This window comes from Trypanosoma cruzi, genomic scaffold (assembly GCF_000209065.1).
Source record: "Trypanosoma cruzi strain CL Brener 1047053512645 genomic scaffold, whole genome shotgun sequence".
Classification (NCBI taxonomy): domain Eukaryota; phylum Euglenozoa; class Kinetoplastea; order Trypanosomatida; family Trypanosomatidae; genus Trypanosoma; species Trypanosoma cruzi.
In genome coordinates this window covers 9,755-29,839 of record NW_001849185.1, presented here as the reverse complement: position 1 = coordinate 29,839, position 20,085 = coordinate 9,755, and the positions used below count along the sequence as shown (strand labels likewise).

General features: G+C 48.7%; 11 protein-coding genes across 11 annotated transcripts, besides 20 other annotated features; all 11 read right to left on the bottom strand.

Moving 5' to 3' along the window:
- Tc00.1047053504625.99 (protein tyrosine phosphatase, putative) lies at nucleotides 1-198 on the bottom strand (the record flags this gene model as incomplete). The annotated part of the gene is made up of 1 exon (XM_804794.1): nucleotides 1-198. A coding segment is annotated over one exon (198 nt), but the record flags the coding sequence as incomplete, so codon positions are not given.
- Nucleotides 1-20,085: a sequence feature (heterozygous, Esmeraldo-like haplotype).
- On the bottom strand, nucleotides 464-1,321 carry Tc00.1047053504625.90 (hypothetical protein, conserved; the record flags this gene model as incomplete). The annotated part of the gene is made up of 1 exon (XM_804792.1): nucleotides 464-1,321. The coding sequence occupies one exon, from the start codon at nucleotides 1,319-1,321 to the stop codon at nucleotides 464-466; it is 858 nt and encodes a 285-aa protein (XP_809885.1).
- Nucleotides 1,376-1,456: a microsatellite.
- On the bottom strand, nucleotides 1,630-2,385 carry Tc00.1047053504625.80 (hypothetical protein, conserved; the record flags this gene model as incomplete). Its single annotated transcript, XM_804791.1, has 1 exon — nucleotides 1,630-2,385. One exon carries the CDS (start codon nucleotides 2,383-2,385, stop codon nucleotides 1,630-1,632), a length of 756 nt encoding a protein of 251 aa, XP_809884.1.
- Nucleotides 1,653-1,710: a microsatellite.
- Nucleotides 1,711-1,758: a sequence feature (GA-rich).
- Nucleotides 2,233-2,301: a sequence feature (GA-rich).
- Tc00.1047053504625.74 (hypothetical protein, conserved) lies at nucleotides 2,646-2,936 on the bottom strand (the record flags this gene model as incomplete). Its single annotated transcript, XM_804793.1, has 1 exon — nucleotides 2,646-2,936. The coding sequence occupies one exon, from the start codon at nucleotides 2,934-2,936 to the stop codon at nucleotides 2,646-2,648; it is 291 nt and encodes a 96-aa protein (XP_809886.1).
- Nucleotides 2,981-3,001: a microsatellite.
- Nucleotides 3,051-3,073: a sequence feature (AT_rich).
- Nucleotides 3,281-3,303: a microsatellite.
- Nucleotides 3,992-4,015: a microsatellite.
- Tc00.1047053504625.70 (kinetoplast DNA-associated protein, putative) lies at nucleotides 4,039-7,392 on the bottom strand (the record flags this gene model as incomplete). Its single annotated transcript, XM_804790.1, has 1 exon — nucleotides 4,039-7,392. The coding sequence occupies one exon, from the start codon at nucleotides 7,390-7,392 to the stop codon at nucleotides 4,039-4,041; it is 3,354 nt and encodes a 1,117-aa protein (XP_809883.1).
- Nucleotides 7,644-7,669: a microsatellite.
- Nucleotides 7,889-7,931: a sequence feature (T-rich).
- On the bottom strand, nucleotides 8,120-9,544 carry Tc00.1047053504625.60 (hydrogenase, putative; the record flags this gene model as incomplete). The annotated part of the gene is made up of 1 exon (XM_804789.1): nucleotides 8,120-9,544. The coding sequence occupies one exon, from the start codon at nucleotides 9,542-9,544 to the stop codon at nucleotides 8,120-8,122; it is 1,425 nt and encodes a 474-aa protein (XP_809882.1).
- Nucleotides 9,884-9,905: a microsatellite.
- Nucleotides 10,171-10,224: a microsatellite.
- Nucleotides 10,411-10,449: a microsatellite.
- Tc00.1047053504625.50 (dual specificity protein phosphatase or MAP kinase phosphatase, putative) lies at nucleotides 10,561-11,277 on the bottom strand (the record flags this gene model as incomplete). The annotated part of the gene is made up of 1 exon (XM_804788.1): nucleotides 10,561-11,277. The coding sequence occupies one exon, from the start codon at nucleotides 11,275-11,277 to the stop codon at nucleotides 10,561-10,563; it is 717 nt and encodes a 238-aa protein (XP_809881.1).
- Nucleotides 11,341-11,391: a microsatellite.
- Nucleotides 11,541-11,572: a microsatellite.
- Nucleotides 11,928-11,953: a microsatellite.
- Nucleotides 11,973-11,992: a microsatellite.
- Tc00.1047053504625.40 (hypothetical protein, conserved) lies at nucleotides 12,269-15,193 on the bottom strand (the record flags this gene model as incomplete). Its single annotated transcript, XM_804787.1, has 1 exon — nucleotides 12,269-15,193. One exon carries the CDS (start codon nucleotides 15,191-15,193, stop codon nucleotides 12,269-12,271), a length of 2,925 nt encoding a protein of 974 aa, XP_809880.1.
- Nucleotides 15,242-15,286: a microsatellite.
- Nucleotides 15,649-17,010, bottom strand: Tc00.1047053504625.30 (uncharacterized protein; the record flags this gene model as incomplete). The annotated part of the gene is made up of 1 exon (XM_804786.1): nucleotides 15,649-17,010. One exon carries the CDS (start codon nucleotides 17,008-17,010, stop codon nucleotides 15,649-15,651), a length of 1,362 nt encoding a protein of 453 aa, XP_809879.1.
- Tc00.1047053504625.20 (hypothetical protein, conserved) lies at nucleotides 17,402-18,550 on the bottom strand (the record flags this gene model as incomplete). Its single annotated transcript, XM_804785.1, has 1 exon — nucleotides 17,402-18,550. One exon carries the CDS (start codon nucleotides 18,548-18,550, stop codon nucleotides 17,402-17,404), a length of 1,149 nt encoding a protein of 382 aa, XP_809878.1.
- Tc00.1047053504625.10 (trans-splicing factor, putative) lies at nucleotides 18,820-19,884 on the bottom strand (the record flags this gene model as incomplete). The annotated part of the gene is made up of 1 exon (XM_804784.1): nucleotides 18,820-19,884. The coding sequence occupies one exon, from the start codon at nucleotides 19,882-19,884 to the stop codon at nucleotides 18,820-18,822; it is 1,065 nt and encodes a 354-aa protein (XP_809877.1).
- Nucleotides 19,902-19,942: a sequence feature (T-rich).

The window sequence follows — 20,085 nt, the reverse complement described above, 5'->3', positions numbered from 1 at the left end:
ACGCACCAAACCCAGCATGGCATGAATTATCTCCATCACTGCACCGCCCTGAAATACAAGGAGCAGCCTGGCAATAAGCGGGTAAACATCCCAGACGTTTTTCCCAGACGCCACATGATTGACAACCTTAAAAAGAATAAGAGCCCAGCCAGTGAGCATGGAGCCATTGTAGGCCAGCAGGTACGCCTTCTTCAGCATTGATTTCAAAAGTAAACGGCAATTATAAAAGTTGTTCCTTCAAATAACCGTAATAAAAAGTGGTGAAAACAAAAAGAAAGAAAAAAACGTAGAAAGGAGCAAGAAGAATACAACAGAATGCGAGTGTGACGGTTTCGGTAAAAAAAAAAAAAAACGCAAACTACTGGACGCAGGAAGGAGAAACGCCCGACCCACAAGAGGAGATGAGCAAATCCACAAGAAAAAAAGCCTCAAAATAAAACGGAAACAAGTCGCAATTGGCTCGTCAGCGTTTCCGCCTTTTGGGGCCATTTCCCATTCCCATATCATCCACGAGCCTTTGCCAATCATTCGCATTCTGTGCTGCCAAATCAGCCTCCAACTGACGCTTCGCCTGCATCCGCATTCGTTTCCGTTCCAAGTTCTCTGCCCGCCGCTTCGCCCGTTCCTCGGGAGTAAGCAATGGTCGCTTACGCAGCTCTTCATAAAAGCGGCCAACACGCACATGAGACAGCGGCACCTCCTTGATGAAAGGAGCAGTGACGTTTCCCGACGCAGCAGAAGTGGCGGCAGCCGTCTCCGTCTCCGTCTCGTCTGCAACAGCGTCAAAAGCGACAATGACGGTGTTATCAAGGGTGAGACGCTCCACCTTTGCTGACCGAAACTTCCCCGATTGGGGATCAATCGCGTGACACACAACGCCAGAGCGGAGTGCGCCCTCTCCCTCGGCAGTCTGAGGCTGCCACAAACGCAGTTGTTCACTAAAAACCTCCTCCTCCACGTTGTAACCTAAAATCCACACCTTGTAGCAAATACGGTCTAGCGATGTCTCGGGTGACACGATGTCCGTGATGACACAGCTGTACCACGCCACATTGTCAAAATGCACTTCATACGGTGCGGTCTCTGCGTAGCAGATGACGGGTTTGTCATCAGGTCCAAATGTCTTTGTTAGTCCCGGTGTCTGCTCAATCTCTTCCATGGCATTGAGAGATGCAACGGCAGCGCGTAGCTCCTCCTTGATCTCTTCAATCAACGCATCCACCTCATAATCAGCCTGATTGCTCTGCTTCAGCTCAAGGGCCTCCTCCAGGTTTGCCTGCAGGCCCTTGTACTCCTCCAACAGTCGCTCACGTCTTTCCATTGCTGCCACCTGTCCCCCCACCCCGTCCTCCTCCTCCTCTTGCTCCAAAAATCTACAACCAAAAAAGTAAAGACAAACAAACAAACAAAAAAAAAACGGGAAAAAAAAAAAACAAACATAACGGAGAGACACACACTTTTTTTTTTTTTCTCGTTGGCTTAACTGCGTCGTTTTTATTGTGTTGTTTCCAGTAAACATTGAAAAAAGAGGCTGTGTTACGACAGACATACACACGTGGTACCCAACTGTTATTTACATCTGACCCCACTTTTTTTTTTCCTTTTTTTTTTTTAAGTACTTCCACGCTGCTATGCATCCTCCTCTGGGAATCCGTCGTCGTCGTCGTCATCGTCGTCATTGTCATCATTGTCATTTGCACCGTCACCATCTCTTCCTTCATCCATGTCCTCCTCCTCCTCGCGTTCCTCCTCTTCCTCTAGCGCCGCCAGTCGCTCACGTTCTTGCTTCTTGTACTCTAGCGCCTCCAACCATTCGCGTTTCTGCTCCTCCTCCTTTTGAAGGCGCTGCCGCTGCCCCTGAATTGCCTTTTCTAATCGCCTCGCCGTCTCAAAAGAATTGTTGCATGCGCAGATAAAAGCTGCGGTAACCCTTGGCAGATCCGGAACCTCCAGCTGCACATCCACTCCGTTTTTAACGAGAAACTCCACCGCACGGTGCGAGCGACCGAGGACGGCCCAATGAAGCGGCATTGCGGGGTATCGACTTTTTCGGGTCAATTTGAACTTCGGCTTTAAACGGCGGGCACCTTCACTGTCGTACGTTTCCTCCACGCGAAACATGAACCCATATTCCTCTCCTGTTTCGACAACGCGGAGAAGGCCCGGCTTGCCAAGCAGAGATGCAACCGTCGCCCGTCGTTTCTGTGCGCGTTCCAGGCGGCGTATGGAGAGCTGCTCCTCCTCGTCCACATCTTCCTCATCCGCATTATCCACAATCTCTTCTTCTTCCTCCTCCTCTTCACCCGAAAGGGCGGCCCGTATCAGCTGCTGAATGCGTTGCACATCATCGTAGAAGGCCGCAGTGCAAGGATCCCGAGGACGCATGTTCTTCTTTCCTCCTCTCGTTTTTCTATCGCTCCCCTTCTTGTACTTCTTTCTTGTGGATGGAGTTGTGTCCCCGGGCCCGTCGTGCCCCGTCAAACTCTTTCGTAGACGAAAAGAAGAGGCAGAAAGTCGCGCATTTGACATCACGTGTGTGTACCCCCCGCAAAACAAAGTAAAGAGAGTACGAAATCAGGATAATTAAAGAGAAAAAAAAAAAGCTCACTTTCAAACGACGCAGGTGCATTTATCGCCCCCTCCCGCTAAGCCGGCGGAGCGCGACGGTTCTTCATGGCCCGTCGCATGCCCTCCAGCGAGGCGAGGCTCTCCGCCAACTCCATGCGCTCCGCCACCAAATTGGAGTACTGAGGATTGTCCTTCAAAGATGGCAAGTCAGAGAAGTCAGATGCGGTGGAGTACCGCGAAAGCAGTAATATTTTAAACATCAGACCCGCGAAAAGTAAGGCACAACAAAAATACGCGTTCCGTCGTGTGCCGTGGAAGCCCACCGCCTCTTCGTACACTGTAAATGGCTTGTAATATGCACGAGGCATACAGAAAAAATGTGTGCCTTCCTTTTGAGGTCAGTACATGTGATAAAAAAAAAAAAAAAAAAAAACCGCAGTCAAGAGCGTTGAACATAACACCCAATGCATGTATAAAAACAGATATATATATATATATAATTATTGTATGGTCAAAATCCCAATCGCCAATGGTTCCTCCCACCTTTTCCCGCTTTTTTAAACAAACCCTTAGAAGTAAAAAAAAAAAAAAAAAAGAAAGTGAAAGCAATCAATGTCTTCTTTTTGTTTGATTTTCTTGTTTTAATATCCAGAATACCGTTGTTGTTTAATTGAGAAAATGTTTGTATAAATCAAAAATATCCCCTCCCCTCAAGAAAAAAAAAAAAAAAAAAAACAGCGGTTTTCTTTCCCTATTTTCACTTCATGGCATCAGCAGATGCATGGATGCTTTCCACGAATCCGGTTATAAATATTGTTCCTCCCTCACAGCACTTCTCCCTCACTTTTCTTTCGCCCGTGTCATATTTCTCCATCACACTTCCCGCCACTCGCAGGCCGCCCCTCCCCAAAGAAGAAAAAAGAACAACACGCACAATCGAGTACAAAGGAAATGTCTGAAAACATCCACAAGGCGGACGTACCTCTCTACAAGAAGGACTAAAAACAAACAACGCACCTCCCACAGCATGATCCGCGAGTGCAATCTCAAAAAGGGGAATTGTAATTCGCTCTGCCTCGCCTTCAAACACCGCGTGAAGGGGAAAAAAGGACCAAGGACGTTACCGCCGTTATAAACTTGATGCGACGTTAAAAAATGCACCTCATAGGCAAAACAACCTGTTTCCCCAGTCGTTAGCGTCCCAACTCAAACGTCACTTTGGCCTCCGAGTGCGGCCTCCACCCCCACACCTATGCGTGACTGCATTCGGCATCCAACAGGGAAGACATAAAGGGCAAAAAGAGAAGAAAAAAAACGCCTTCATACATTCATCACAACACGCAAGCAAACAAGCAAGGCACGTACCCACTCATTCTCGGGTGTGAGCACATCTGTAGATATTATGCTTGCTGCTTGTCACACCAAAAAAAAAAAAAAAAAAAAGAAATCGCAAACATTATCCATTGCTCACTATTTGCTTGATGTACCTTCAATCACGGTCGTCGCACGGTGGCGCTGAATACGGTTGTGTTGACTAACATCAAAAAAGTATGGTTCCTCCTTGAAACGCGGCTCTGCGGTCATCACCCAGAGAGAGACAGTATACACCGCACCATCGGATCGCTGAAGCGTCAGGTCCGTCAGACAACCGACACGGCAGTGCCTCGACACGGCCCTTCGAGCCTCAGTGATACTCGTAACACGTTCCCCCTCAATACTAAGAAGTATGTCGTCAATACGAATTCCCACTTGATACGCGGGTCCATTCACATACAAGCCATCAACCTTTAAGAACGACTCAACAAGAAACTCGGCTAAAGAAAATCCAATAAATGGTTTGGGCGGTTGTGTATCGGGTGGCGGTTTAACCATCTTCAGCATCCGCCACTTGTACTCATCGCTGTAACTTCTCGAAGCCGATAATATCCGTTCCTTCTCAGTCGTCCCAAAACGAGACTTCGCTAGAAACCTCCATTCCTCACGCACGTCAACCATAACTTTCCGCTGAGATCCTTCCGCTTCCACAGGCCCTTGCAGCGCCTCTTCCTCTTCATCAACAGGCATGGCCTCCCAAGAAGAAACGCTGCACACGGCAGAACGGGGTTCATACACCGTTTTGCATTCAACGACATCACTCCCAAAGCCTCGATCCTCAGACTCAATGCAACCGCGCCAATTCTGTTCCATCCCAACAACGGAGCCCAACGCATCGACCTGTTCAACGCCCTCAAAGCTAAAAACGTCATCATCACTTGTCGAGATTTCTTCAATATCAACAACAGACTCCCAACCACAAGTTCGCCACACAACTTCTTCCGCCATTTGTATCCCTGCGCCACCCATTTCTTCTTCTGCTACAACCACACTTCTGGACCCTTCCACCTCATGCATCCTTCGGGCTGCCTCTTCCTCGGCCATCCCATGCATCCTTCGGGCTGCCTCTTCCTCGGCCACCTCATGCATCTTTCGGGCTGCCTCTTCCTCGGCCATCCCATGCATCCTTCGGGCTGCCTCTTCCTCGGCCACCTCATGCATCCTTCGGGCTGCCTCTTCCTTGGCCACCTCATGCATCCTTCTGGCTGCCTCTTCCTCAGCGACCTCATGCATCCTTCGGGCTGCCTCCTCCCTGGCCACCTCATGCATCTTTCGGGCTGCCTCTTCCTTGGCCACCTCATGCATCCTTCGGGCTGCCCCTTCCTCGACCACCTCATGCATCCTTCGGGCTGCCTCTTCCTCGGCCACCTCATGCATCTTTCGGGCTGCCTCTTCCTCGGCCACCTCATGCATCTTTCGGGCTGCCTCTTCCTCGACCATCTCATGCATCCTTCGGGCTGCCTCTTCCTCGACCACCTCATGCATCCTTCGGGCTGCCTCTTCCCTGGCCACCTCATGCATCCTTCGGGCTGCCTCTTCCTTGGCCACCTCATGCATCCTTCGGGCTGCCTCTTCCCTGGCCACCTCATGCATCCTTCGGGCTGCCTCTTCCCTGGCCACCTCATGCATCCTTCGGGCTGCCTCTTCCTCGACCACCTCATGCATCCTTCGGGCTGCCTCTTCCCTGGCCACCTCATGCATCCTTCGGGCTGCCTCTTCCTTGGCCACCTCATGCATCTTTCGGGCTGCCTCTTCCTCGGCCACCTCATGCATCCTTCGGGCTGCCTCTTCCCTGGCCACCTCATGCATCCTTCGGGCTGCCTCTTCCTCGGCCACCTCATGCATCCTTCGGGCTGCCTCTTCCTTGGCCACCTCATGCATCCTTCGGGCTGCCTCTTCCTCGGCCACCTCATGCATCCTTCGGGCTGCCTCTTCCTCGGCCACCTCATGCATCTTTCGGGCTGCCTCTTCCTCGGCCACCTCATGCATCCTTCGGGCTGCCCCTTCCTCGACCACCTCATGCATCCTTCGGGCTGCCTCTTCCTCGGCCACCTCATGCATCCTTCGGGCTGCCTCTTCCTCGGCCACCTCATGCATCCTTCGGGCTGCCTCTTCCCTGGCCACCTCATGCATCCTTCGGGCTGCCTCTTCCTCGACCACCTCATGCATCCTTCGGGCTGCCTCTTCCTCGGCCACCTCATGCATCCTTCGGGCTGCCTCTTCCTCGGCCACCTCATGCATCCTTCGGGCTGCCCCTTCCTCGGCCACCTCATGCATCCTTCTGGCTGCCTCTTCCTCGGCCACCTCATGCATCCTTCTGGCTGCCTCTTCCTCGGCCACCTCATGCATCCTTCGGGCTGCCTCTTCCTCGGCCATCCCATGCATCCTTCGGGCTGCCTCTTCCTCAGCGACCCCGTGTTGGACTAATTCTTCTTTTAATTGAAACGTATTTATAACCGCTTCTGTCGATTCATGCTTTGTTTTCTCTCTGGCGTTGCAGATGTAAGGGCTGTCGGTGCTCCGGAAATGTGTGTAGTGAAGGGCGTGATTATCATTTTTTTTGATGTCTCTTGTGATGTCAACTATTGTTTGTATGGCATTGTCTTGTTGGAGGGCACCCGATTTTTCTTCTTCGCAGATATTCTTGTTTTCCCTCAAAAAGAAAACTTCAAATGGTTTACGTTCGCACTCATTTGTAATATCCTTCTTAACGCTGTTGCTCCTTGCAGAGTCATTCATGTCTCCGGCTTCGCGGGTTGTAGTCTCGCCATCGCCCTGCACCATCGTCACCTCACAAACTGCAGTTTCCACGCTATTTGCTGGATTTATATCCGCAAAGTTGTCATATCTTGGTTTTCGGTTCTTTTCAAACGCTGCAGCGGGCGAAATGTCCTCCTGTCGGTGTTGCTCCCTAAACGCAAGCATTCCCCGTCGCCGCAAAATTTTAACTCGAGCATAGCAGACAAGCAACGCAAAGGAGCACACAAAAAGTGGCACGACAAAAAAAAGAAGTATGGCTAATGAATCCATAATATTACCAACAGTACATGAGGAAACGATACCAAGGGGTTCAGAGGAGCAAAGAGCAGTACAATTTGCGGAGCTCCAGCATATTTGAGAGGAAAAAAGCTGCACTCCCTTCTTACCAGACGTCAAATTAAAATGCACTGTTGCCACATTATCAAAAGCAATAAACCCTTCTCGCGCCTTCAAGGACTTGTTTCGACCGTTAATGCTGGCACTTAATATTCCATTTCTGTCGTCAGTATCACACATTCCCTTAAGATATGTGATGTCGTACTCGATGCCAATCCACTCACCGCGAGAAATAGACTTGGCCAAAAAATGATTGGAATCAATGTGACATCGGCGAGGAAAGACACCCGTTTCTGATACGGCGCCGTGCAAAAAAAGCAGTGCAAAAAAAATAAGCCTTCTAACGTTGAGCATCGACACCTGTCACCCGGCCCCCCTGCCACCACCACCACCACCTCCTCCTCCTTGCTGCTACGTATAAGAGGCACAATCCAATTCCCTCTCCTCCCTCCAGAAAAAAGAAACCTCAAATTGTATCCTTACTTACTCCCCTCAAATAAAACCCTTTTTCCCAGAGGGTTCCCTCTTGTTTTGTTGTTGTTTCAAGTTAGCCGCGGCAAAAGAAAAGGAAAACAAATGTAAAGCAAAATAATGAGTTGACCTCAATATATATATATATATATATATATATGTTTGTGTGTGCGTGCACTGTTGTGCCAAAATGTGAGATGATTCTCACGGCCATTCCCCCTTCCCCCCAGAAAAAAAAAAAAAAAATCAATAAAAGCGCCAAAAGAGGCCGTTGAGAGGAGAGTGAAAGCAAATGTGCGTCACGGCTCCCAGCCCCTTTCCAACCCATTCGCACCGAGTCACTCCACTTGGCTGGGAAGACCGAAGAACCACCACCACCACAATAACAACAACAAAAATAAGTCAAAAAAAAAAAACAAAAAACTTGAGTTTTCTTTTTGGTAATCATCACATTATGATGCTTTTTTTCCCCTTCTCTTTTTCGTCAACAATTCACTTCTCAGGGTTTTTCAGCTGTAACGCAACACTCGGTGGAAAAAGAGTAATCACGGCCCTCTCACAAGAAACATAAAAAAAAATCGCATGTAGTAATTGCGGCAGGATGCACCCATCACCACTTCAAGCTCCTTACACCCCCATTGTTCAATGTCGCCTCAAATTCTTGTTGACGATCATGAAAAACGCAGCACCAGAGGGGCGTTCCGACCCTTTTCTCCACCTCCCTAAAGGCAGCGAGGGAGAAGCAAAGCGGCTCACCTTCCTTGCGATCAGGAGCGCCCGTTACATCCATTCTCGATTCAGTCCCGCTGGCCCGCTGCCCCACGCATGAAAACAAATAACTGCCAAAGATGGCCTTTACAGCGGCAATTGTTTCCAGGTTAGAAGTTAGATTACCACTTCTCACCTGACCGCCGCCGTTGAGACAGCCGTCTGGGCACGCCATCAGTTCAATAAAAGTATAGGATGAAACCGATGCCAGCTTCCGTTTCAGGCCCCGTACAATGTTTTGTATGTGTTGGAATCCGTAGGCGACACAATATACCTCGCCGGGATTGCTGGGGCTTGTCGCCACGTGATGGTTGGCATTCCGCTTCATCTCATAGAAAATGTCGACTGGTGAAAATGACAAATTATGTACATTTTCAGCCACGTACTGCATCGCAAAACGGTGGTAGCCGCCGCTTCCTTCCATAGTCGCCGCAAGGACGCTACTCGATTCCTTCAGCGATGGGGCAGAAAGGGATTCAAAACTGGAGTTTAACGGAGCTTCCCAGGGAATAGAGGCGTCCGTTTCCATCATCCATTCCATAAGTTCTTGCGTGCTCAGTACAAAATCCGTATAACGTTCATTACCGTCAATGGATGTATCCCTCGCCGCCTCCAGTTTCCTGTCAAAACATGGTTGGACCGAGATGTGGCATAATTGTGGGAAGACCCTTTTGGCATAGCAGCCTGCGATGCCCTGAGGAGACATCACCGGGCACAACAACGGAAGAATCGCAGACCCCTGCTTCTCGCAGTAGCACACCCAACCTGGACAGGCCGATACTATCATCGGTAATTTGTCCCTCGCATGCTGTAGCCTATGACAATACTCCTGGGCTGTCTTCTCAACGGAAATATGTTGAGCCCATCGGAGATCTGAAACGTACTGGGATTTTAGGACGGTGCGGAAAAAACCACTTATGATGTGGAAGGCCCTTCGAGAATCGACCTTCAAGTGGGCAGCGATAGAGGCGGCTGACTGATCACTGATGGTCACAAGAAAAGGACGGTCCAGGTCGGAAGCGCAAACTTTAATAATTTCAGCACGACTTTGGGAAGTAACAAGAATCGTCTCCGCCGTCGTGACACATCCGCTGCAAGCCAAACAGTCCTGGAGTGTTATCTTCACCACCTCGTTGCCGGAGGCATGACGTTGGACCGAGCTGTCTGCGCCACGCTGCAGCCTCGTTGGGAGAGTGCACGCCTCTGAGGGGGCGATGTAGTCCATCCCCGCCAACATGAGAGAGGCGGAAAAGTTAGAGGTCGACATGAGGACGCTCCCGTCAACAACTCCGGTGCGGAAAGCAAAAAAAAAAAAAAGACAACAGAAGGAGACTGAAGGGTCAAACACAAAATTCATCGCAATAAAGAGGCCTCCGGAAACACGACGACGCACGTTGACGCCACACGGCACCAAATGCCCTGTGGAAGCAATAAAGTAAAAGTAAAAAAAAAAACGTCTTGCCAGACGGAGAATCCTCCTCCCCCTCGCACACCCACACAACAGCTATCATGGAAAGAGTTCCACAAATAAATAATAAAAAAAAAGTGAAGGTGGGAGCCTAAGAACAAAAAAACCACCAACGACAACAAGAAAATACTTAATCACAAAAATAAAAATAAAAATAAAATCGGCGAGCTGCAAATATATACATATATTTAAAAAAATGTAAATATCAGTACAAGCTAGAGGAACAACGGCAACAACAACAAAAAAAAAAAAAAAAAACTGTCATCGGCATCATCTCTCGTTTTCTTCGACGCTTTCCCACAGAAACATGCAATTAAATACATGCGCAGAGAGTCAGTGAGTGGGTCGTGAGAGCCCCTCATCCCTGCAAGCTCACCAATCGTTCGTCGTTTTTCTCGCACATTCAAAGAATATATAATTTTCCCTTTTTTTTTTCCTTTTTTTATTTTATTTTATTTTTTTTTTTTGTCTTTTCTTTTCGTTTCTCGGTGGGAAGGGAATTTAGTTCCTTTTCCCTCGGAGTCCTCTATAACACAAACGGCCCAACAAAGGAAGCGAAGAGGTTGATACGTAACAGGAAGCAGCAGAAGAAAGAAACACACACACACACACACAAAAAAAAAAAAAAAAAAAGTAAACGTAGTGGATGAGATACATAAAAGAAAAACAACAACAACAACAACAACAACAACAACAACAAAAACGGCGAGTGCTCGACGTTTCAACAGACGCTTTTCCATCTAAACTGAACTAGGAGTAACATGTATGCAAATATGAAAAACCACCCATTGCTTTCAGATACTCCCCGTGAGACTTCACTTCTCAAACCCGCATCGCATCTCTAATAACGTACTTTGAGGCTCAGAAAGAACACCTTCGTTGACATGCATCACATCCACGCACTCCGCGTGCAAATCATCTTTCCCGTCGTACTCGATCCCATAAGTGGGACGCATAAGATGAAGATGAGCCTCAAACTCTTCCAATCGCTGAATAAATGCCAGGTTAAGTGAGATGCAAGGCCGTTTCATACGCACATTTTCAAATGCCGTTCGAAAAGACTGCCCTTCAGAGGCCATTATGTACGCAATCACTATTGCCGCACTGCGGGAAATTCCGCGGCGGCAATGCACTAAAATCCTGCCCTGATGAACGGCGCTACGAATAAACTCAAAGGCCTCATCAAAATATCGTTCCAAATCCTCATTCTGGCTATCGCTCAGCGGGATGCACTTACTCTTCACAAACTGTATGGATTTCATCCGGCAAAGTTCCTCCTCCGGAATTAACTCACGCGCCACATTTAATACATGAGTGATGCGATGCCGGCGTAGCAACTGTTCATCCGCGGCATCGCGCCACGTGCCAATAAAAACCCTATTGTTGATGTCGGTGATAGGGTGGCACGCGGCGGCATTACACACCTGTTCGTTTTCAACGTCCATTATCACGTCTGTGTACTGCCGGACAATATCCAGGTTAAATGCAGGAAGCATATTCGTCGCCATCTTCTTCCTGCAGCGCGACATCATTCCCACAAAACGACAGCCGTATGGTTACGCACACACACAAACACAAAAACTCCCAATACACACAAATAATAATGATAATAACAATAATAAAACAAAAAAAAAAATAAAAATAAATGTTCCTTCTCCCTATATTTTCTCTCCCAGACCTCTCAAACTACAAACAGAACACACAACACAAAGAGTAGGTAAAAGTAAATATCCTTTTCCTTCTCGCCAAACAGCAACACAAAAGCAGTCACGCAATCAACGACTTATGGACTGCCTATATATATATATATATGTGTGTATATATGTACACAAAGTAAAAAAGGAGACGCTGGAAGCCTGCACCGCGTGAGCCACTTCTTAGGTGTATTTTCGTGGCAGGCACCTCTATTGATCAAATACAATATTCACTAAGAGAGCGTAGAGGATAAAATTTCCACGCACCTCGCGACAACTTTGTGATATTCTCTGTCTTTCCTTACCTGTTAATGTTGTCCTATTGTTATTTAATGGTGCTGGCTCCTTCCTTTGCGTGTTTTGTTTGGGTTTCCACCGTGCACTTCCTGCTCATGAAAAAGAAAAAAAGAAACAACAAGAATAATAATAAGGTAAAATAAAACATAAAGACAAGAAATATTTAAGAAGGAAGAAAGCCTGGGTGGGTGTAAAAAAATAAATAAATAAATAAATAGAGAGCAGGCAACAAACTCTTTTTTTTTTTTTTTTTTTTCATTGTTGCTTTTCGTGGCAAATAATAAAAAAAAAAGAATGGAAGAGTGGCACATACGTCCAGAAGATGGAAAAGGAGGAACACGCGTCCCCTCTCCTCTGAGCCCTCAATACAATGGAAACGCCTCCCGACCTTTATTATTATCATTATTTTTGGCTTACACGCATAAAAAAGTAATTAAAAAAACGGTGTAGAGGGGAAATGAGGCAGTTTGCTGCGCAACCCACAATAACGCCTTGCCGCCAATCATTAGCATCCACATCGCCTCGTTCCACATCATCCCAGCGGTATGGAAAGTCGCATGCTGTCCACGAGACAACGTGTCCAATCGTCCGTCGGGATGCTCCCCAAATTCAGATCGGGCGCCGTGTCGTCGCTCGCCGCCGCCCTTTCGGCCAGGAGTGCCTCCAACTCGGCAAGTCGCCCCAGTCGCTTTTCATCAACAGCAGACTCCAAAGCAGGGTACGCCGCCGCCCGGACAGTGCCGCAGTGTTCACACTGAGGAACCTGCGCACTTCGGCTGCGACCCCCGCAGTGACCACAACGCCACGGGGAATACGGCAGCGCTGGGGAGTCTGCCGAGCGTCGCGTTCCACAACCGCGGCGCTGGCAGACACCATTCCAGCTGTTGTTTACCGACAAACACACAACACAACGCCATGCACCGACCTCCATTGCAGGAACGGCAGGGTGTAGAAAGAGACAATGGGGACAGTTGAACCCTCGCACCAACCGGCCCTCGCAGTTCACGCAAGCCCATGCCTCATGCTTCTCAAAAAGAACCGGATCAATCCGTAACGCCCCACAACTCCCGCACGCCTCAATAGACTCACGCCATGGAGGATGCAGAGTGCCCTCATTATCGCGATGATGATGCTGGCGTCCACACGCGTGACATAACCAAGGGCAATCCGGCAGGCCAGTAAGAAACTGACGAATAACCCCCAAAGTCCGCTTACAATTCTGACACCCTTCAACATCACTGAGTGTTAGCCAGTGACAAAATGGGCAGCGCAGCAGTCGGCGTTTCCAGGCAGCAACGTCACGCGGGTGAAATCCGTTGCACGATGGGCAGATATCCCCCACCGCCGTTGCTGTTGTCGCCGGCACCAGACGACGCGGCTGCAATTTCCATTCCGTGCCACAACTAACGCACTTGCAACCTGCGTGCTTCCGCCTCACACTGCATGCCCAGCACCACCGTCGAAAGGGGCTGTTCACCTCACCGCATCCACATCTCCACTCAAAGTAACTTGTTGACCAACCTTTGTTAGCAAGACCGCAATCACTACAGATTCCTCCTCCAGTGGCAGCATCACCACCCAGTGGGGAGTAGGAGAAACAGCCCTCACAGTACCACAGAAAGGGCGTCACTGGCAAATTATTCCAACCGGAAGCCGTATCAGCACCTTCTGCTGAAATCCGGCACAAATGAGGACGGTGACAATCAATGCACCTATCCATGTAATCGCCCGAATTCGAGCACCATGAGCAATGCGGACAGGTCCACTCATTTTCCACCAAATTCCGCGACACGCAACCTATACAAGAAACATGCCCTGCCTGAACAGAGTTCACAGTTTGACACCCACATCGCCAGGTTGAAAACGAGTTACCACCGACTCGGCCCGAAGGCAACAATGACGACAACAACTGCGACGATGGAACGTCACAAATGTTCAAACGTAGCGGACGACCAATGAAAGCTCCCCAGTTTTCCAAATCAGTGGTATAACGTTCCACTGACTCCGGTATTGTCACAACTACCTCAAGTGCAGCTTTTACACGTGCACCCAAGTTCAACAAACCATAAAGTGTGGCAAAATAAGGATGACCATAGCTCTTTATTACGTCATACATTTCACTGCCAATAATTTTGCGTGGACTAAGAAGTATTTCCAGTTCATCATGCCAAAATCTTTGTTTAATGCCTTCACTCCCAGTATCAGTTTCAAGAGAGAGAAGCATCTCGGTAACAACAGCTACCGTACACACATCCAGAAGTCCACGCATTGGACCAAAATGCAGTCGTTTGCATTTGGCTAACATACTCTCTACTCCTGTATCGCGAAGAAGCCTCAGTAACCCCCATGCAGTCCCAGAAGCGACATTATCGTCATCGTTTACATCACCCTCATTCCCACATTGGGCGTGAAATAAACGCATCACATGAAGAATGGCCTCCCGGTATCGATCGCCCTCTGAATTGTCATTCTTCGCAAAGACGCAAACATTCATAAGTAGCGTAACAGGACGTGTCAGTGCCGTGCTGACGGAGGCTCCCTTCCAGCGCTGTTGACGGAACAATTTCTGGAATGAAAAAGTAGCGTACTCTAGTGTACACGCCCATCGCTTGTCACGCTCCACCCCCGACTCGCGACGACCAGGGATGGTCAAGTAATATTCAAAAAGCTCTGCGTCATGCAACAAAGCAGTGCCATCTACCGGCATAACAAGTTCCTCACCGTCTACCACAGCACGAAGCAGCTCTGCGTATTGCATAAGACGATACTGTTCCACATATGACCTTCGAAGCTTACGAAGAAGCACAGGCGGCATGCGAGTCACAATGAGACCATCATCTAGTGGAGGTAATAGTTGTTGCACACGCGCAACATCAATATAATAATCACGCATCATCGTAAGAAGCTCTCGATGGGCACTATCAAATGTCCCAGTTTCTGTAAAGGCAGGATTAGAGGACAACGCAAAAAACACCTGATGCCAATAATGCAGATTATCGCTCGGGTCATTCGGTTTTTCGTGCTCAATCACTCCCCGCCATGCAACGGGTGGCAAGGTCCGCAAGGCAGAAATGTCCCCTGGTGGTGATGATGATGATACAGATACCGTGCCATCTCCCCATAGCCACGGCAACCAGTCAAGATGCACAGAAGGAACTAAAAAACGCGCTATTTCTTGACGCGTATGCCTATCTTCCAGCACACCGCGGCGGTGTAACAACAGCAGTAGGGTCACAAGAAGAGGACGATTGGCATTGTTGAGAAGTGCCTCCGGCGACTGTTGCACTAACGCTGCATTCGTGGTAATTGCAACAGGATAAAGCTCGGTGTCATCGCAGTCTGCCTGCATAACAAGAGCCATGTCGTTCGGCGGAGTATTCTTATGCGCACCACGTGCTGGCAGAAACCGTCGCACGACGAATTGGCATTTTGCGGCTCCCAGAGGTTTCCTCAGCATGTAAGGAGCACTTTGTAAGGAGCAGAACAAAACAAATTATAAAAAATGTAATAATAATAATAATAATAATAATAATAATAATAATAATAATAAATAAATAAATAAACGAGTACAAAAACTCTCAGTTTATCAAGGCTCTCTTATTCCTTCTCTCATGTCTCCTTCTCGCTCTCATACACTCAAAAACGAACAATTAAAATAAAAGCACAAATCACGCACCTTATAGTACGGCACTTCAGCCAAACCTCATTTGGACAAGAAAGAAGAGGTCTAAAATGCCTTCTCTGCCAAAATATCAACTCGGAAAAGTATCCCACTGCTTACTGCAGTGCCGCAGACACGGAGCAGGAAACACACACTGTAATTCAAAAAAAGATATAACGATAGTATGCAAGCATATGTATATACTAACCCACAAGCAGGTAGAGTAATAATATAAATGGGAAAGAGACATTTCAATAAGAACTTGATGTGCTGTTCACAAGCCCTGCCATATTCATGTCCCCCTGTTTGTCGGATAAGTAACTAAAGTGGTGGTGATGGCGGTTTGATTCGCGATGCTGCAGTTCATTATCGATAATTTTGCCTGACGATTGCTGATTGAAGCGACTGAAGTTCACGGTGAGGGGTGGCGTTAGGGGTGTCGCGGTGTCTTCTGCCAATTTATTTTCCGTTGGCGTTCCTCTTGCAGTAGTGCTTAGGCGTCGCTTCTGATCTTCACATGCGGTCAGCAAAGCAAAACGCGACTCCCGTGCACGCGACTCCCCCGTAGAAGATCTATCTCTAAAAGGCTGTTGCGGTAATTCCGTTTGAAGTAATTTCAAAAACAAATCATTATCATTATCCCCATCATCCACGTTCTCTACAACATGAAGCTGCTGCTGGATACTCGGATTACGGCCAAAAACGCCGTCAAGAATGTGACGCATCTCGGGGCCGTAAATTTGAACAACCTCCTCCTCGCGCCGCGACAACTGAAGCCTCTTCTTCTCCATTATTTGCTCTTCTAGCGCCCTCTTCAACTCGCGTTGATTCTGCTGTTGAGCCTTTCGGATCCGCAATTTCTGCCGTTCAACAAGCAGATCTTGGGCATTGCGTGCGTGACGAAGAGCTTCATCGATGCCGTCCACACCACGGGGAAGCACGCCATGCTTATAAAGTTCATGTTGCCGTTTCACTTGATTTGCACGCCCCCCTTTAGAAACATCGCTGTTCACATTATAATGTTCCGCCCATGGCGGTGTTAAAACATACCTTCTCGTTTCTACAGCGGGCACAGGCTTGGGATTCGACACTGGGGCTTTGTGTAGAACCTCTCGACGGCTGCTGGGTGGAACAGGCGGCATACTTCCGGCCTTATCTCTACGTAATGGGGGACCCACAACCGGCCGCCACACCTTAAATCGCTCTTCGTCAGAAATATCCTCTGATTCAGAGTCGTCATGGTCCAGTTTCTCTTCCTGCCTTTTTTTCTGCTGCGAACAGCAAGTGGCCGCATTTCCATCCACGTCCTTTTCCTCGCCATCCGAGTCACCCTCATACTTCCCCCGCCCAAACCAGAAGAGTCCGTATTTGTCGGCAGCGTCACGCACGTAGGATCTCGGTTTGGGTGCCCGACCACGAAGCAAAAATTGCTCACGCATGCGGTTTTTTTTCTCTTGAGCAAGATGACCGACATACTGAGCCTCATCTAACACCCGGTGTCGCTGCTTTTCCAACGACTGCCTCTCCTCTTCTGTCAACTGATTTTCGTCCTTGAGGGAGGAAAGGTGCAGGTACCGCAGAAGGTCAAACTCCTCCACATCCACCAACTCCATGCTTTGGGGGCAATCACTCGAGTACTTTTTCCCTCTTCTCTTTCGCTGTTCCACAATACAGGAAGAAAGGCTTCCTGCAGGATGCAGAGACTCTCTTCCCCAACCTTCTATTCTTGCGGGAACGGGACCTCTGCGTGTTGTGCGCCTTCCGCAAATTCAATTCATAAGGATAGAAGAAAAAAAAAGTTAGGAAGAAAAAAAATAGCAAGACGCCGCACAAAAATAAATGGATAAGGAAAAATGCCGCCACTTCCCAGTAAAAGAGCAGTTAACGCAACGTCGCCCCCTCTTTTTTTTTGCTTTTTGCTTTTATGTGCATCTGTGTCCGTCCCTGTTTGGAGATGTTTTTTTTATTATTTTTTTTCGACGCTTTCTCCACAGAAGTCTTGGATCAGTCTGAGTCGTCCCACTCGCTGCGCTCCGTCGGCTTCACCTCAACACGCTTGTCGTACTCGTAGCCAGAATCGCCGGGCCGCACAACTTTTTCCAAAAACTTCTCCTCCATCTTAGCCTTAAACTCCTGCAGAGTAACATCATCGGCGTCGTTGAGGTCCACATTGTCCAGAGCGGCCTCTGGGTCACGGTAAAGAAGCCCTACATCGGCCTTGTTCAAGGCATTCAAGGGCTTCTGCGTCCCGTCCCTTCTTCTATCCAATTCTATTGCCGAAGCAAGCGCAGATACCTGCTCTTGTTGTTGCTGTTTTTGCGGGTATTCACAACCATAATGACAATCCTTCATCGTGCTGTTCGAAGAGTGCCCTAGGTCGCCGTCCTCTACGGCGTGCTTCATAAGGCTCTGAAGATGCACGAGATATTTGCGAAACCGTTCTTCGCTGAGCAGAGCACCATGTGTGCGTGCAAGGCGCCTGGCGATGGGTGCTGTCGGCCCACTTTCGTGGAGAATACCGTCCAAATGAATGCGGCAACGCCACTTTTTTTCAGAACACGTGTACAGAATGTCTATTTGTGCCGGCCGAGCACGGAGCCCAATACTATTTAGCGAAACGGATCCATTTCCATCCGTGTCAAACGTCCACCACTGCGGCGGGGTCAGGGCATCCAGCACCGGGCGCTCTATAAGATCATCGACAAGTTCTTCCACAGTAACTGTGGCAACATCCAGCGACGCAAGCTCCTGTACGCGGTATTCGGTAAACCTCGCAACTGCCTGACTTGGCATAGAAACGGTAAGCATCGCCGCACATGTTTGAAGTGCGTCCGCGTATTCCTTCGCCACACAACCCGCGGGGTACAAACTGCGCGTCACCTCCTCAGCCTCCTCCAAGACCACCCGTTGAGACTCCCTCAGGCGCCGCCGCAAATCCCTATAGCGCGTGTTCATTTCCCGATACCATTGCGTGCTCAACAACGACGATGGGCTTCTGGCGATGAGGAGGTCTTCGCTGCTGCACACACATCGAGTACGTAGAGTCAGCTCACGAAACGCCACATCCGGATCACTTTTGTGTTTGTCATATAGGTGGTACACGAGAATCCACAGCTCCAGTCCCAGGTCTGTCAGGGATATGTTCTCTCTCATCACGCACCTGTGCTCGGCACCCTTTAGGGCCTTTGACCAACCTTCTTCAGACACTGTAAAAAAAAAAAAATCAAGACGAAACCACAAACGCACGCACACAGAAACATGCACACCCCTCCAGCAAAAGAAATAAAAATAAAAATGGAAAGGTCAAATGGGTGCAATGAATGCAGCATCCCATACACGGTCGTCAGATAGAAGCGGAAAAAACAAACAAGAAAAAACGGGTTGATACAAAAGGGATAATGATAGCTAACGTAATGGCGTAGCTACCGTGTTTGCCGCCTCGGTCTTTTTCTTCCGCGCCGTGCATATGTGTTGTTTCCAGCTCCACGAAGAACCGGCGGGTCCAGCCATGATAACATCTTTAAACGCGCCATCTCCCGTTGACGATAGCCCTCCTGTTGACTAGAAGCTCTACGGTTTGCGTCAATGCGTGCAAGCATAGAAGTGGTACTTGCCACAAGACGCAGAGCCTTGGGTCGCATCTGCGGCGGGTGGTTGACAACAAGGTCCGAGTTACTGAGAAAGCCCGTTGTTCTAATTAGAACCCCAGAGGAGTCGGCGCGTTTGCTACCTAACCGTGCCAACTCAGTGGAGTCCATCGTGGAGAGCGCACTGACACCACCGGCGATGGCAAACAGTTGTGACGTAATACCCGTCCCCAAAAAGGCGCAGAGATTTGGGCAGATCAGAGGCATGGAACGTTGAATATACTCCAGAAATGTCTGTTTTGCAGCCTCGAGGATGTCAATCTCCTGACAGGCCTCGACTACACGATGCAGCTCCTCCTCACTCAACTCCCTCCCCGCAGTGGTGGAGGCGCAGGCAATCACAACCGCAGTGAGCTGCGAAGGTATCAACTCGTCCAGCTGGTCAATGACAACGGAGAGATCCATGTTATTTTGAATCAAGCGCACGATACGGGCATAAAGCACACTGTCGGAGAAGAACATAGCCAACTCCGGGAATCTTTGTCCATAGTGTGCCCGCAGGTACACGACCGCTTTGCTCTTATCCACCTCAATACGCAAAACAAGAGTACTAGAATCAATTACAAATTGGTACTCAGGATCCTCCGGCAGGATGGTCTTCTTCACCACCTCTTGTTCACTGTAGTCACCCAGCTTCTGCAGCATCCGACTCATGTATGCTGAACGTAAAAGGAGGGTCACCTCCTTCACGCTATCGAAGCGAAGTGCATCGTCATCAGATGTGATTTTCTGCGCTGTTGCAAGCGTCTCTTCGGCGTATATATCCGCTGCGTCCTCCGTTTCGCCATATTGTTGCGGCTCTTCGGCAAATTCTTCCCAGCCCCCCTCATTCTCATCCATCTTGGTCCGGCTGCATTAAACAAAATGCAAAAAAAAAAAAAAAAAATTAAAAAAATAATCGTGCATAAAATCAAGAGCGCAAGGAAGAGAAGAGCAAGAAAACGGAAACAAGACAGTGCTGAACCCAAAACTAAAATAACAACATGATAATTTTTTAAAATGCAAAAAAATTAACAAGTGTATGTCACGCCGCCTCGTGTT